General features: G+C 37.6%; 1 protein-coding gene across 1 annotated transcript in view; it reads left to right on the forward strand.

Moving 5' to 3' along the window:
• The window catches only part of DCAF10 (DDB1 and CUL4 associated factor 10), a 39,782-nt gene extending 22,802 nt beyond the window's left edge, over positions 1 to 16,980 (forward strand). The window contains exons 3-7 of the mRNA XM_032418253.1: positions 119 to 316; positions 9,456 to 9,658; positions 11,899 to 12,012; positions 14,892 to 15,037; positions 15,948 to 16,980. Coding sequence (XP_032274144.1) covers positions 119 to 316; positions 9,456 to 9,658; positions 11,899 to 12,012; positions 14,892 to 15,037; positions 15,948 to 16,316 — 1,030 coding nt within the window. The 3' untranslated portion in view covers positions 16,317 to 16,980. The remainder of the gene's footprint in view (positions 1 to 118; positions 317 to 9,455; positions 9,659 to 11,898; positions 12,013 to 14,891; positions 15,038 to 15,947) is intronic.
• Positions 16,981 to 17,189: the final 209 nt, after the last annotated feature.

The raw sequence follows: 17,189 nt of genomic DNA on the forward strand, positions 1-17,189 counted from the left end.
TACCGTCAGTTTGTAGTCCTTTTTTGTTTGTTTTCTTGATTAGGTAATATAGAGGCTGTTTCTCAAGTTTTCTTTAACAAGAGATTAAATAAACCAGTTTTTCTTTTCTGCTTTGTAGATTTCTTGATAACCGGCTGTTTGCTACCTGCTCTGATGACACTACAATAGCACTATGGGATCTGAGAAAACTGAACACCAAAGTATGCACTTTACATGGTCACACTAGCTGGGTGAAGAACATCGAATATGATACTAATACAAGACTCTTAGTAACATCAGGATTTGATGGAAATGTCATTATTTGGGACACCAACAGGTTTGTGAATAGGAAACCATGTTAGGATTGTGAACAACAACAACAAAATTTTTTAAAGATTTCTTTATTTGACAGAGAGAGGGAGAGAGAGTGAGTGAGCATGTGGGGGGCGGGTGCAGAGGGAGAGGGAGAGAGAGAATCTTAAGCAGACTCCCTGCTGAGCGCAGAACCTGGTGTGGGGCTCCATCTCACAACCGTGAGATCATGACCTGCGAAATCAAAGAGTTGGACCTTTAACTGACTGAGCCACCCAGGTGCCCCCCAAAAATATTTGTTTAAAATGGTAGAGAAATTCAGTGTTTTGTCTTAGCTTTCATCTCTCTTTAGGAGAAAGAATCTGACTTTGGGAAAAATAATCAAAAAATGATTCCATCTTTTGTTACTTGCCCTTAGTCATATACTGCAACTAAAAAATTTGGAGAAAAGTTTATGGAAAGGAGACCAAGTAGTACAGTTAATGATGAAAACTGGTTTATAAGATGAGTTTCCTAAATTTAAGGAATTTAAGGAAAAATATTTTTGTTATTTCCTCTGTGGAACAGAAATGTTTTTCATTCTTCGGTCCTTCAATTCTTAAACCTACTTATTTTGTAATTTTTTTCATGCATTAAAATAATAGTTTCTCAGTGGGAATGTTTGGAAATAATGTGTGGTGCAGTTTTAATTGTCACTATGGGAGGAGAAGAGAGGATTTCTACTGGCATTTAGTCAACAGGGATCAGAGTTTCTAAACATCCTGCATGGAACATTTTGCACAGTAGACTAATCCCATCTAAAATGTCAGTAATGCCTCTGTTGTGAAACACTTCAATGAAATGTCTTCTTATAGAGAAATTGATTATTTAAAGAAACCTGAAGTTTGGGACACCTGTTTGGCTAAGCATCTCTTGATCTCAGTTGGTTAAGCATCTGAACCATCTTTAATAACATGGCAAAATATTTATGACATGACATTTATTCATGTGGTTCAGTTGGCTAAGCATCTCTTGATCTCAGCTCAGGTCTTGATCTCAGGGTCGTTAGTTCAAGCCCTGCATTAGGCTCCATGCTGGGTGTGGTGCCTACATAAAATAATCAAGAAAAATAGAGTTGAAGTTTGAGAAATAACTAAAATGTACCTATTGCTAGCTATGGTGAAATGACAATGCAGTAATACACCAGGACCATTTCTGAAATATTCTTTTCAGAGGTCATATGTAAAAAGAGAGAGAATATTCTTAAAGATTTCTACTATGCATATTGTTTGAGCAGAGGATATATAGATCTCTTTAGATTAAGACAAGCATAACTGTTAAAATTTAGAAGTTCATTTTTTTTTAATTTAGAAATAAAATTTCAATAGGAATATGAATGGTAACTTCCAAATTAGTGGACAAAAGCTAGTAAAACATGATCAATCCAACAAGGCAGAGAAGGGGGAAAATCATTTTTAAAAAATAGGTAAATTGGGAAGCACAAAAATATGGTAGGCAGAAAATCCAAATATCAATAATCGCAATAAATACATATAGACTAAAGTAGCCAGTTAAAAGATAGATAGGGTTAGATTGGATTAAAAAAGAAAACCAAACTATGTTCTTTGTAAGGAACACACCCAAAACATGCAAATGAGAAAGTCAAAGCATGGGAAAAAAATAACAGGCAAATTCAAATCAAAGAGAAACAATTATATTTACATTAATAGCAGACAAAAGAGAATATAAGGCATAAAGCATTATTAGTGGTTAAAAAAGGTACTGTGCTAGGGCGCCTGGGTGGCTCAGTCATTAAGTGGCTGCCTTCGGCTCAGGTCATGATCCCAGAGTCCTGGAATCGAGTCCCACATTGGGCTCCCTGCTCAGCGGGAAGCCTGCTTCTCCCTCTCCCACTCCCCCTGCTTGTGTTCCTGCTCTCATTGTCTCTGTCTCTGTCAAAGAAATAAATAAAATCTTAAAAAAAAAAAAAAATTCTTAAAAAAAAAAAAGGTACTGTGCTAAAAGGTTTATTTCACTAGAACATAAAAGAATTCTTATCTTAAATGTACCTAATAACATAGCTTCAAACCATAAAAAGCAAAAACGGGGGGCGCCTGGGTGGCTCAGTCGTTAAGCATCTGCCTTCGGCTCAGGTCATGATCCCAGAGTCCTGGGATCGAGCCCCACATCAGGCTCCCTGCTCCGCGGGAAGCCTGCTTCTCCCTCTCCCACTCCCCCAACTTGTGTTCCCTCTCTCGCTGTGTCTCTCTCTGTCAAATAAATAAATAAAATCTTTAAAAAAAAAAAAAAAGCAAAATGGACAGAATTACAAGAAAAAACTAAGAATCCCCATCTTAGTGGAAAATAGTAACACTATTCTCTCATTTACTAATAGATAAAGTAGACCAAAAAATTAGTAAGACCATAGGAGATCTTACGGTAATAAACTTGATTTATTAGGTGTATTTGGGATTCTCCCAACAAATAGTGAATATATCCTCTGAAGCAAAAGTAGAGCATGTACTAGATTACAAAGTAAGTTTCAACCAATATCAAAGAGTTGTTACCACACAAATGATTTTTCCTGACCTCAGTATAGTTAATTAAAACACAGGTAACTAAAAATTCCCATGTTTGGAGATTTATAAACTCAATTCCTAAATAATTCATGGATTGAAGAAGAACTCATAGGGAAATCAGTAGACTAAAAATTAGTGAACTAAGCATTATACTCAAAAAAACTGGAAAAAGATAAAAAAGAGTAAACCCAATGAAAGATTATGGAAATAATAAAGATAAAAGCAGAAATTAGTGAAATTGAAAATGAATGTACAATAAAGTTTTTTTTTAAAGCCTGCTTTTTGAATCTCTGGTAAGATTCATCCAGAGAAATAAGACAAAGAATAATCTTAACAATAAAAAAAGAGACAACAACAAAAAATATATATGATAATAAGATCACTTTTATGCCAGTATACTTGAAAACTTTGATGAAATGGTTTATTCAAAAAATACACCTTAGCAAAACTGATCAAGAGAGAAATAGAAAACCTAAATACACCTGTTACCTGGACTGATATTTAACCAATATGCAGTGATTTAGCTGAAGTAGTTGTTAAAATATTAAACTACTTCTGTAGTTAATACAGAAGTTAAATGTGGTAACTGTAGTTAAATGATAAATAGCCACTATCCTGAATCATCCCCGGGCAGTCATATCCTGGCACCCTCTGGTTACCCAGGCCCTTCTTTTAGGGATACCTCCCTCAAGATCTCCATATGATCTAGCAGCTAAAGTCCCCCTTAAGCTACCCCCCCCCTTTTTTTTGGTTGTTCAGCATCTCATTTAATTCAGAGAACAGTCTCATGAGTTAGATAACTATTATCCCATTTTATTTTATTATTATTTTTAAAGATTTTATTTATTTGACAGAAAGAGATAGCAAGAGCAGGAACACAAGCAGGGGGAGTGGGAGAGGGAGAAGCAGGCTTCCCGCTGAGCAGGGAGCCCGATGCGGGGCTTGATCCCAGGACCCTGGGATCATGACCTGAGCCGAAGGCAGGCGCTTAACGACTGAGCCACCCAGGCGCCCCTATTATCCCACTTTAGAGCTAAGGAAACCAAGGTCAGAGAGGTTGGGTAACTTGCCCACATGACTGTCAATAGTAAATTATGAGCCAGGGGTCAAATCCCTGGCTTACAGACTGCCAAGAGACACCCTTTGTTGATGGAAGTTTTAAGATCTTACAGTAGAGTAATTCCAGGACTCAGTTCCAACACTGCCAACTGCATCAGTTCTGACTGGCTCATTTTCATGCACTCCTGGTTATTTAAATATTCTAAACATTGCCTCTGCCATAGCCATTAAAGAAATGGAAAATAGCAATTAAAATTTATCTACTAATAAAACAGCAGGCCTGTCAGTTTTACAGGTGACTTCTGTAAGACACTATAAGAAACAGAACATTCCAGTTTTATTAAGTTGTTCACATTCCAGAAAAAGGGAAATCTCCTTACCTCATGTATGAAGCTAGTATAACCTTAATATATAAACTCAACAAAGATAATACTAGAAGAGAAAAATTGAAAGGTCAATCTGTAATGTGAATGTAGATACAAGTATTCTAAATAGAAGGAAACTGAAACTTGTAAGATATTAATCAAAATAACATGACCAAGTTGGGTTTATTCAGGAATGAAAAGATGATATATCTGGGGCGCCTGGCTGGCTCAGTCAGAAGAGCATGCAACTTTTGATCTCGGGGTTGTGAGTTCGAGCCCCATGTTGGGTATACGTATAGGTCACTTAAAAAAGATATATTAATAGAAAAAAATTTTTTTTTTTGACAGAAAGTGTGCACAAGCTGGGGGAGCAGCAGGCAGAGGGAGAGGGAAAAGCAGGCTCCCTGCTCAGCAGGGAGCCCGACACAGGGTTTGATACCAGGACTCTGGGATCATGACCTGAGCTGAAGGCAGACACTTAACCGACTGAGCCACCCAGGCGCCCCTATCAATAGAAATTCTATTAATATAACTTATCACATTAACAGATTAAACAAAGTCCGTATGATTGTTTTAATCAAGGAATAAAATTCAACATTCAATCATAATTAAAAACAAAAGAGGGGACATTATTACCAGTCTTATAGAGATTAAAAGGATTATAAAGGGATACAATGAACAACTTTATGACAACACATCAGACAACTCAGATAAATACCTGGACAGTCACAGATTACTTAAACTGATTCAAGAACAAATAGAAAATCTACAGACCCACAGACCTAAAGCAAGTAAAAAATCGAACTGGTAATTTAAAAATCTTTCCACAGTGAAAAGCCCAGTCCCAAAAGTCTTCACTGGTCAATTTTACCAAACATTTATAGAATAAATAATACCAATCTTTCACAGTCTCTTCTAGAAAATAGAGGAGAACACTTCCAAACTCATTTTATGAGGCTGGTATTATTACTCTGATACAAACCAGACAAACATCATAAGAATAGAAAACTACAGACCAATATTCCTCAAAAACAAAAAGAAGAAGAAAAATAGAACAAAATCCTCAACAAAATATTAGCAAATCAAACCTAGCATCATGTATAAAGGATTATATATCACAATAGTAGAATTTACCCCAGGAATAGAGGGTTGGTTTAATATCCAAAAATCAATTAATGTAATACATCGTATTAATAAAGGTCAAAATCCATAAACAGGATCATCTCAAGAAAGGTAGAAAAGCACTTGACAAAATCCAATACCCATTTGTAATAAAACTGGGAATAATAGGGAACTTTTATTCCCTAGACAGCTGATAAAGGACATCTGAGAAATTTATAGCTAAAATCATTTTTGTAAAGTTTTTTTTTTTTTTAGAGAGAGCACCCTAGTAGGGGGGTGGGGTTAGGGGCAGAGGGAGAGGGACAGTTAGACTCCCCACTGAGCAGGGAGCCCGACGAGAGCCCGACGACACAGGGCTCGATCCCAGGACCCCGAGATCATGACCTGAGCTGAAGGTAGATGCTTAACCAACTCAGGCGCCCCTGGCTAAAATCATCTTAATGTTGAAAAGACTGAATACAAATTTATCCTAAGATTGGTAACAAGGCAAGGATGTCTGCTCCCACCACTTTTATTCAATATTGTATTAGAGGTACAGTTGAATTGGAAGTGCAGTCAGGCAAGAAAAAGAAATACCAGGCATCCAGATTGGAAGGGAAGAAGCAATCTTCATATGTAGATATGATCTTATATATAGAAAATCTTAAGGATTCCACAAAAATACTAGAACTAGTAAGTTCAGCAAGGTCACAAGATATACGAGATTAATATACACAAATCAATTGTATTTCTACTTATAAGCAATGAACAATCTAAAAATGAATGAAGATTCCATTCATAATAGCATCTAAAGAAATAAGATACTTAGGAATGTATTTAACAAAAAAAGTACAAGATTTTTACACTGAAAACTATAAAAACATTGCTGAAAGAAATGTAAGAAGATGTAAATGAATGGAGAGGCATTCCATCTTCATGGATTGGAAGACTCGGCATCATTAAGATGGTAATTTTGGGGGTGCCTAGCTGGCTCAGTCAGGACAGCACGTGACTCTTGATCTCAGGGCTATGAGTTCAAGCCCCACATGGGGTGTAGAGCTTACTTAAAAAAATAATAAGATTACAGAGGACAAACAAAAAATTTTTTTAAAGATGGCAATTGTCAAAAAAATAAAATAAAGATGGCAATTGTCTCCAAGTTAATCTGTTGATTCAGTGCAATCCCTATCAAGATTCCAGCTGTCTTTTTTGGACCAATTGTTAAGCTGATTCTAGAATTTATATGGAAATACAAATGACCCAGAATAGCCAAAACAATCTTGAAAAGAAGAACAAAGTTGAAAGACTCACACTCTCAATTTTAGAACTTACTACAAAGCCATAGTAATCAAAACAGTGTTTACTGGCATGGGATAGGCATATAAATCAAAGGAACAGAATTTTGAGAGTACAGAAATAAACCCTTGCATTTATGATCGGTTGATTTTCAATTCAACAAAGGTGCCAAGGTAAATTCAGTGGTTCAGAAAAGGATAGTCTTTTCAATAAATGATACCTGAGCAACTGGATATCCACATGCAAAAAGATGAGTTTAGACCCTTATTTTACATCAAAACAAGAAACTCAAAATGGATTTAAACCTGAAGGTAAGAGATAAAATTACATAATTCAAAGAAGAGAACATGGAAGTAAATCTTCATGCAAACCAAAGCACAAGTGATTAAAAAAAATTGATAAAATGAACTTCATTAAAATTAAAAACTTTTGTGTATCAGGTGATACCATTAAGAAAGTGAAAAGAAAAATTACATCTGATCAAGGATTTGTGTCCAGAATATATAAAGAACTCTTGCAACTCACTTTAAATATACACAAATAACCCAATTTTAAAATGGGCAAAATATCTGCATAGACATTTCACCAAGGAAGATAATACAAATGATTAATAGGCATGTGAAAAGATGATCAACATCATTAGTCAGAAGGAAAATGCAAGTCAAAACCAAAATGAGAAACCATTTCATATCCACTCATATGGCTTTAATTTAGAAAGACAATAATAAGTATTGTCAAGAACGTGGAGAAACTGGATCCTCATACATTGCTGGTAGGGATGTAAAATGGTACAGCCACTTGAGAAAAGTTTGGTAGTTTCTTAAAATGTTAAACAGATTTATCATCTGACCAGCCATTCCACTCCTAGGTATCTACCCAAGAGAAATGAATACCTATCACCACACAAAGATTTGTACATGAATGCTTATAACAGTATTACTCATAATATCCCCAAAAGGGAACCAGTACAAATATCTATCAATTGGCAAATTAATAAACAAAATGTGGTATATCTATATAATAGAATACTATTTGGTAATGAAAAGGAACAGAGTACTAATATGTGCTACAACATGGATGAACATCAAAAAACAGTATGCTAAGTGAAAAAAGCCAAACCAAAAGACCACTTGTATAATTCTATTTATATTAAATGTCCACAATAAGCAGATCTATAGAGACTACTTAGTGGCTGCCTGTGACTGGGAATAGGAACAGGGAGAGACTGCTAGTGGGCAGGAGGGATTTTTTAGGATGATGACAATGTTCTAAAATTGGGTTGATGATTGCACAACTCCATAAATTTACTAAAAATCACTTAATTGTTAAAATGAGTGAATTTTATGATATGTAAATTATATCTCAAAGCTATTAAACTTAATTAAAAATAGAAGGAAACTCATCAAAAGTGTACACTAAAACCTACAGGACATTTTTAAATGGTTTTCTCTATAGGGGTACCTGGCTGGCTCAGTCACTAGAGCATGTGATTCTTGATCTCAAGGTTGTGAGTTCAAGCCCCACATTGAGTATAGAGCTTACTTAAAAAAAAAATTTTTTTTCTCTATAAAATCAGGAAGGGAGAATATGGCTGCTATTACTACTACTGTATACCACTGTTTTGGGGTGGCAGAAGACAGGGTCCTAGTCGGTACAGGAAAATAAATATGTAAGGATTAGAAAGGAAAAAAAATGAAAAAAATAGCATTCACAGGTGATATGATTGTCTATATGAAGGGTTGGCAAATTTTCTGTAAAAGACTATGTAATAAATATTTTAGGCTTTGTGTGCTGTATAGTCTCTGAGCAGCCGTCGACAATACATAACGGGTATTGCTGTGTTCCAACCAACCTTCTGTATAAAAACAGGCAATAGTCCAGACTTAGCCCATAGACCAGTGTTCTGACTGGTCTATATAGTAAATCTTAGAAATTCTGCTGACAAATTATCAGAATTAGAGTTAACCAAGATTGCTAAACATAAGATCAAAATGTAAAAATCAGTACTGTTCCTATTTATCACAAGAAGCAATTAAAAAATTTAAAGCATATAGTTTTTAGTAATTAAAAAAATTTTTTTTTAAAAACCAGGATGGGTCAAGTAGCAGATTAGACACAACTTTAAAAAATAGATTGGAAGCTAGATATTAAAAATTATCCAGAATGTAACAGAAATGAAGAGATAGAATATAAGAAAGAGCAGCTATGAGACGAGAATCAAATGTGAGTGTTTCAAACATCTATTTGGAGCTCCAAAAGAATAGAGAAAATATGTGAGAGGCGATATTGGAATAATGATGGAGAATTTCCCAGAATATATGAATAATATGAATCTTAAGATTTATAAAGTCAAATGAATCCCAATAAATTAGAAAGAAATCCAAATTTAAACATATATCAGAGTGAAACTGCAGTACTCCAAAGACAAGGAGAAGATCAAAGGATAAATTGTCCAAAGTAACAATTGCACTAATAGCAGACTTAAAAATAGCAACAATGGAAGCCAGAACTCAGTGGAGTATTATCCCCAATATTCAGAACAACATAAAGTGACAGTTTACCTCAACAAAATCTTAACTTAAAAATGTATATTTCAGAAAGAATGAAATGAAAAGTTGGAGATGAAAGAAGGAATGGTGAGCAAAAACAAAAACAAAATGTTTATCATGTATAAAAGGCTAAGCATACATTGACCGTAAATTCTAGTTTGAAGGTCAAAAATATGACTATTACCGAATCCTTATATTTATGATAATTCTAGGTTTTGTTTTGATTTCTTCTGTAGGTGTACAGAAGATGGGTGTCCACATAAGAAATTCTTTCACACACGTTTTCTCATGCGAATGAGATTAACACCAGATTGTTCCAAAATGTTGATCTCCACGTCCTCTGGATATCTTTTGATTTTGCATGATCTTGACTTAACCAAGTCTTTAGAAGTAGGCAGCTATCCCATTTTGAGAGCAAGAAGAACTACATCAAGTTCAGGTAAGCTTTTCTTTTTTGATTAAAAAAAGTTTTCCGAAGAGTCTCACACAAAGGGAGATACTGTATATGTTCCCATTCTGAGAATGATAGCAGGAAGAAGGGAAGGAAATTAGAAGACATTTTTGGAAAGCTCATTGAGAGCTTTTTTCCCAAGAAAGTATGACCTATATGAATCTCTGACATAGCATTAATTTGTGCTTCTGTATCACCAATGATCTAGGAAGAACTGCTAACTATAAAAATATTTTCTTTTAGCGCTTTCTGCTATCCAGAAAATCTTTTATCAGTATTTCTAAATCATCACTATCTCAAAAATTAGTGGTGGCCCAAGGTAGGTTCAATCTTCCAGCAGAGCTTTATTATTTTTATTTTATTTTAATTTTTATTTCACAACCCTGAGATCAAGACCTGAGCTGAGATCAAGAGTCAGATGCTGAACTCACTGAGCCACCAAGGCACCCCACCTAGCAGAGCTTTTAAGATATATTCAATATAGAGCTTTACTTTTAAGTCTGTATTACATCCTAGAATTCCAGATGTCTATACCCATGTAGCAGGTGTCATCCTATTTCACAGCCTCTAAACATCCTCTTGCTAAAGCTGTATTCTTTTTTTTAAAAAAAAAGATTTATTTTAGAGGGAGAGAGAGCGGGGGAGGGGCAGAGGGAGAGAGAATCCTGAAGCAGACTCCCTGCTGAGCAGGGAACACAATTGGGGGGGCAGGGCTCAATCCCAGGACTCTGAGATTATGACCCAAGTTGAAACCAAGAATTGGCCGCTCAACCGACTGAGCCACCTAGGTGCCCCTAAAGTTGTATTCTTTTTGCTGTTGCTGATTCCATTAGACTTCAGTGAAATTGGGGCTCAGAAAAACTTATGCACTATAATATATCTACATTATGTGATAGAGACTATATTTCATCACCTTTGAGAAAAAGAGGGCTGTTCCAGGAACATACCTATTTATAATTTTGCATTTATGAACAAGAACCCAGAAAAAAAGACTTAAGCATTTGGAATACAATGTTTATAAATTGCTATTTAAAATCAGCTTCAGATGGTTGGACTCTTTCTCCTGTATGCATAGGGCCATAGGGCCATATCTGAAGACTCCTTTGGGAAAGTACAGGCCCTGTTGTAATTGCATTTGCCCAATTTCACTGCTAAAAGTAGAAATTTAAGTTTTACCAGCTTATTTGCAAAGCAAGGGATTTCATAAATATGTGAGTATAATCCTTTTACATTCAGAAATTTATTTTTAGGTTAAACATTAATAGTCAACTTTAGCTTAGGAAGAGGTAGTGAGTTAGAAAGTCTGGTTGGTATTTTTTTATTCAAAAACCAAGAACAGGGGCGCCTGGGTGGCTCAGTCAGTTAAGCATCTGCCTTTGGCTTGGTTCATGATCCCAGGGTCCTGGGATCAAGTCCCACATCGGGCTCCCTGCTCAGCGGGGAGTCTGCTTCTCCCTCTCCCTCTGCCTGTCGCTCCCCCTGCTTGTGCTCTCTCTCGCTCTGTCTCAAAGAAATAAATAAAATTAAAAAACAAAAACAAAAACAAAACCCCACCAAGAACATTTTCTGTCTTCTAAGGGTAATTCTGATAATAACATCAAAAGGAATTAGATGAAGAAATTCTCATAAAAGTGTGGGGCCACTAGAAGAGTGAGATGTAATAGAGATTGCTTTTTGGAGTAATATATCAAACCCAACTATCTAATACTCAATTTTTGTTTTTCTTCAGATTTCAGTATAAAGTTTGTATTGCATTTCAAAGATAGTATTCACATAACTTCATGAATGATAACAGAATTGTTTGGCATGCTTAAGAAGGCTCATTTAATGTTCTCAGTAACGAACCTGGTATTTGGACCCTATTCTAACATTAAACAGGCTGATGAACAGCTCAGTTTTCATGTTTACTGAATTTTCTTGTTTTGTTTTACTACACAAGTGATGGGGAACCCAAAGATGCTCCTATGTTTATTTGGTTTGTCATTTTTATTTCACTTAAGCAAGTCTTTGTTAGAAGAGATTTTAGAGACGGCCCAGGCCTTAGATAGAACACTTCAAAGAGCTGTCCTCCCTACCTCGGTCGCAGTTATAGGCCAGCTTTAAGTGAGCATGTACTTGCCATGTTTCAGGTGGATTTTAACAGTATGCTTCAACTAGCTGATTAAAAAGTTAAGAGACACTACTAGAGTTTTGCTAAGTTTATTGTCAGAACTTTTTGTATTTTCAAGATCTGACTACTTCATCAAGTTCATCTGGTCCTCGAGTTTCTGGTTCACCTTGTCATCATAGTGATTCTAACTCATCTTCTGAGAAACACATGTCACGAGCATCACAAAGAGAAGGTAGGTTGAAAGTGGTATTTTATAATCTTGCAACAACAGATTCTACCAAATAGCTTTCTTTGGTTTAGTTTAAATCTATACAAGTAAAAGCCAATAAAGAAGAGGCTATTCTTTGACCCTCAGTCATTTTCAAAAGCTAACCAGTCTCTAGGGTTGGATATCTTGGGCTTACATCTTTGTTGGAATTTGAGCTTTGGCTTTATTTACTGAACTTAGTCTGGTCTAGATTGGAGAAAACGTGGTTTGGACATGTAAATCCCAGTCAAGGTTGTTATGGATTAAATGAGATATGCATGTGATGGTGCTGTATAAAGTGATGCATTTGGCAGGTGCTTGTGAAAGTCACCTGGTTCCAGCCCAGTAGGCATTTTGCTCTGCCATTTCTTTATCTGAGCAATGCCTGACAGCCTTAGAGGGGTTGTGGGATAAAGTGGGCTACATTCTGGCCCTACTCTGCTTTTGCCCGTTTCCCCCCACCGCTCTGGCAGAAGTAGCTGTTTAGCCCATTCTTTCCACCCCCTAAATGAGATGCTTTTTACCTATGCAAACTTCATCTACTTCTCCATACCAGTTCACATCTAAGCACTTTTTGTCCTCATCTTTGTGGACTGATGGCCAGATGTGGGTCTTTTTGTAATTTTGGGTCACCTTTTGGAGATGAGCATAGCTCCTACCTAGGTCTTTAGGGGAGGGGCTATCCATTATACTTCTAATTTGTGTTTTTCCTGGGTGGCCTCACCTGGTAAGTGCTTGATAATTGCATACTTGATTATTTTGCATGACTACTTGATGTTTGTAGAGTGGTTTGAGAGCTCTTCCTAAACCTACAGCCTATCTGCTTTCCTCTGGATATTCAAGACTATGACATTTAAGGTTAAAAATTCCTATTAGAGATTTATGCCCAGATGTGTAACATTTTTCCTTTGATTTGTAGCAGAAACTTCTTTTATAGATTCTACCTGTTCTTCTACTTTGGCTTCTAAGACAAGGCTCTTAATAATCATTGAGAAAAATCTTAATAACTAAACCATCCATGAGGGAAAAAAAAAAAAAAAATAAGAGTGGTTAACTGCTTGTTGCAGTGGTAAACCCCAAAACCAAACTACACAGCAGTTTCATGATATAGAGATTGGGAATGGGAGAAGAGACGATGTATGGAGAGCCTAGGCAGAGTATAGAGAAGAAGGTGGGGCTCATACGTAAGGTCGTTCTGAATGTTGGCAATCCTGGGTCTTCAGGGTGTCAGAACGTTAGCACCACACTTTGACCGATACAGTAGCTGTATAGAGCTGAGGCTATTAAACTCATTTCAGGATTAGAACTTTTTTTTTAAGTGATCTCTACACCCAATATGGGGGCTCAAACTCCAGACCCTGAGATCAAGAGTCAGATGCTCTATCGGCTGAGCCAGCCAGGTGCCCCGTGAACTCTCTTTAGGACATGAAATCTGCTGTGGATTGTAGCACAGATAAAGTGCAAAAACTCTGGCTCAAGTGAAATTAGGGAGTTCCTTGACCAGTTTTCCCTTCCCATCCCCATGTGGTTCCCTCCTTTTGCCAGCTCTGGAGGAGCCTCCAAGGAGCACAGCTCAAAAACCACTACTTACTTATTTAGATGGGTTTCTTTTTTGCTTTTGTTCAATTTTCAGAATTCTTGATATAGCTGTTTGTTTTTCTCTAAAATTGTTATTAAAGTTCAGTCACATGTGAAATCATTATTTAGGTATAGTTTGGTTGTAACAATGTAATTTAGAGCTTCACAGGTTTCCATCAATGCTGTAGTAATCTAAAGGGACTCTTTTAAAGAAGATAACACATCTATTTGAGAAACAATTCACAAAGGGTCTGACAGAGGGAGCTCATAATCTTCAAAGCGACTCCTTCCGCAGGTAGAGAAGTGTTGAAATATTTCTCTTGATATTAAATTTCTAAATTGCTTCTTTATAATGTCTGTGAAAGTGGTTCTCCACACACCTGAGGGATAGGACGTAACTCCCAGTAGTAACGGCTTGCTGTAGCAGTCACTTTCATGGGGGGGCTAGGAAAGAGGACGGGATGGGCCCTAACAGAGTACCAGGCATATGTATGATTGGCAATGTCTCCCAACCCCTCGTTTTGACATACTGGTATGTGAAATATCTTCCCTTGCCTCCAAAATTATAGCTCTGTTTTTTATAGTACTGTTCTTGGGGGCCCTAAGTCCTGCTTCTTGCACACATAATAGCCTTTTATTGATAAGAAAGGCAATCTGCATGGCTTCCAAGTATTTCCTTCTCTGGACTAGAGAGCACCAGGTCCTCTGAGATGAGAATTATCTTTTACTTTTCCAGATTCCTTTCATGTCATATAACTTTATCTTAGTTTTCTGAGATGTAAATCCTAATCAAAAGGATCCCTAGTCTTAGGTTACTGGGATTCCCGCTGCAGGAACTTGGATTCTTTAGTTCTGGTCATAACCCTCCCCCATACCCCCACCCCAAAGACATGCACACCATGCATCAAGGGGCACCACCATAGGTTTTTTTTTTGTGTATGTGTATTTTTTTTTTTTTAAGATTTATTTATTTTAGAGAGCAAGCATGAGTGGGAGGTGTAGAGGGAGAGAGAGAATCTGAAGCAGATGCCATGCTGAGTGTAGAGTCCGATGCAGGGCTTGATCTCACGACCCTCAGATCACAACCTGAGACAAAACCAAGAGTTGGCTGCTTAACTGATGGTGCCCCCCCAGGCATGCCCCATTTTTCTTTTTACATGTGGTAGCACAAGGGGCCGATGAAGGAATGAAGGTTGGGGGTGGGGGTGACTGCCAGAAATCAAAGCTTTGATGAGCTGCCTTAGTCCTCTGATAATACACATTTTGCATCCTAATTTTCTTATCAGGAGTTTCACCACGAAATAGTCTTGAAGTCTTAACTCCTGAAGTTCCTGGTGAGAGAGACCGTGGAAACTGCATCACATCCTTACAGCTGCACCCAAAAGGCTGGGCCGCTCTCCTTCGGTGCTCAAGCAACACCGATGATCAGGAGGTAGGGGCAGCGGCACTCCGCCTTCAACGGGGCTGACGGAACAAATAGCCGTTGCCATGTACGCTCATGGCATCTTTATCCCTTGAACCACTCCTTCCTCTCCCGCCTCCTCTCCAGTGTGGCAGACTGGAAATACCTTAAACGCGTATCAACTCAGATTGTGCCCAGCTTCTTAATTCTTGCCCTCTTTATCTTGCCACATGCCCTTTATATAGTAAACTTTAGATGGAGATGCTTCAGCCAAGCTGGCTAAATGTAAGGTTTTGCTAAGCCAATTGAGTATTAGAATTTGCTCTTTTTAAAAACAAGGGGAGGGGCGCCTGGGTGGCTCAGTCGGTTAAGTGTCTGCCTTCAGCTCAGATCATGATCCCAGGGTCTGGGGATCGAATCCCGAGTTGGGCTCCCTGCTCAGCGGGAAGCCTGCTTCTCCCTCTGCCTGCCGCTCCCCCTGCTTGTCCTTGCTCTCAAATCATATATACGTACGTACGTACATACATACCAGGGGAAACCAGGGAGAGACTAAACTGATGAGTAGGCGAAAAGAGAGAAGAGCCTTTGAAGTATGTAGGAGGAGAGGTATTTTAGGGCTTAGATGTCTAAACTTTAGAATACTTTAAGTATCAACATTGTTGTTACTTTCACAAAGGGGAATTATTACCACAGAAGTCACAGCAGCCTGAGGGAATAAAAGGCTTTAGTCATAGTACATCACAGTACACAGAATAACCTTGGCTTATGAAGATAAGGTATGGGGCCTGCACATTTTAGTAGATGGGAGAGGGGTAGCAGTTATCTGATGGATTTCTTGCAACAATTCTGTGGCTTTGGCAGCCTGTTGAGCTTTTTACAAAAAGATCTAGCGTTATTTGGGGCTCTGTAACTTTGGTTTCTCTCTCTTCTCTCCCCTTAGTGGACTTGTGTCTATGAATTCCAAGAAGGAGCTCCCGTGCGACCTGTCTCACCTCGCTGTTCTCTACGACTAACTCATTACATTGAAGAAGCCAATGTAGGCAGGGGTTATATCAAAGAACTTTGCTTCAGCCCTGATGGGCGAATGATCTCTTCCCCACATGGCTACGGGATTCGCTTGTTGGGATTTGACAAACAGTGCAGTGAACTTATAGACTGTTTGCCCAAAGAAGCCAGTCCTCTGCGGGTGATCCGTTCTCTGTACTCTCATAATGATGTGGTACTGACGACAAAGTTCTCTCCAACACATTGTCAGATTGCCTCAGGGTGCCTTAGTGGACGGGTTTCTTTGTATCAGCCAAAGTTTTAGGCACAACTTAACATCAAATAAGGAACTCTTCTGGTGTTTGACTTATAAATTACTTCAATTTAGGTGAAGTATTTCCTTTTTAGAAGATCTTAAAAGTTTGGGTCAAGATCCCAGTTCTTACGGGTCCACGGACACACCTGTGACCTGAGGACTTGGCCGTCCGGCATCGTAGGGCCTCACCAAGTTAGACTGGACGCAGCAGCAGCTTTTCCGCATTCCTCTGCTCCTGCTCATCTGTGCCACTGGGACTTCAGTTCTTCTGGTTATTTTGCATGGTAGCTCTTGTCAAGTTTCTTTACTTGTTTTTTGATTTCAGTGTGAATTTTGTGGACGTCTGGCAGGAGTTTTGGCTGGGTTAGGAGAAACCCATGACACTGGTATTGAATAAAACCCAGAAGTTCGATGTCAGCATACTGGTCATTGAAAAAGAAATTTCATCTTCACTTATCAGTATACCTGGCCTTTTAAAGTTGCTGTTACGTTTCTCTATAATGAGCACAGTTAATGGCATTATTCTCATAATGTTAGTCTTACAACAAAAATGTCTTTTAAGTTTCCTGTTAAAATTATATGTATTTTTTCACTGTGAGGGGAATTTTGTTGTAAAACTCTAGAAAAAATAATTACCACCTCTCTTTGTAATTTACTTGTATGAATTTAAAAATCTCTAGCATGTGTCCTTATTTGGTATTTTGTTCCTGTCAACAGCATTTAGAAAGGAAAAGAGGAGAAGGAATGGGCTTTGATCATTTCTATTATATAGAAGAGGATTCATTAAGTTAGTACACTGTCTAGTCAGAGTGATGAGAACAATGTGGCTTAGTGTCTATTTTCTCTACCAGACTATTTGACTCACACAGGGTGATGTGTTAT

This window comes from Phoca vitulina, unplaced genomic scaffold (genome assembly GCF_004348235.1).
Source record: "Phoca vitulina isolate PV1807 unplaced genomic scaffold, GSC_HSeal_1.0 scaffold21, whole genome shotgun sequence".
Taxonomy (NCBI): domain Eukaryota; kingdom Metazoa; phylum Chordata; class Mammalia; order Carnivora; family Phocidae; genus Phoca; species Phoca vitulina.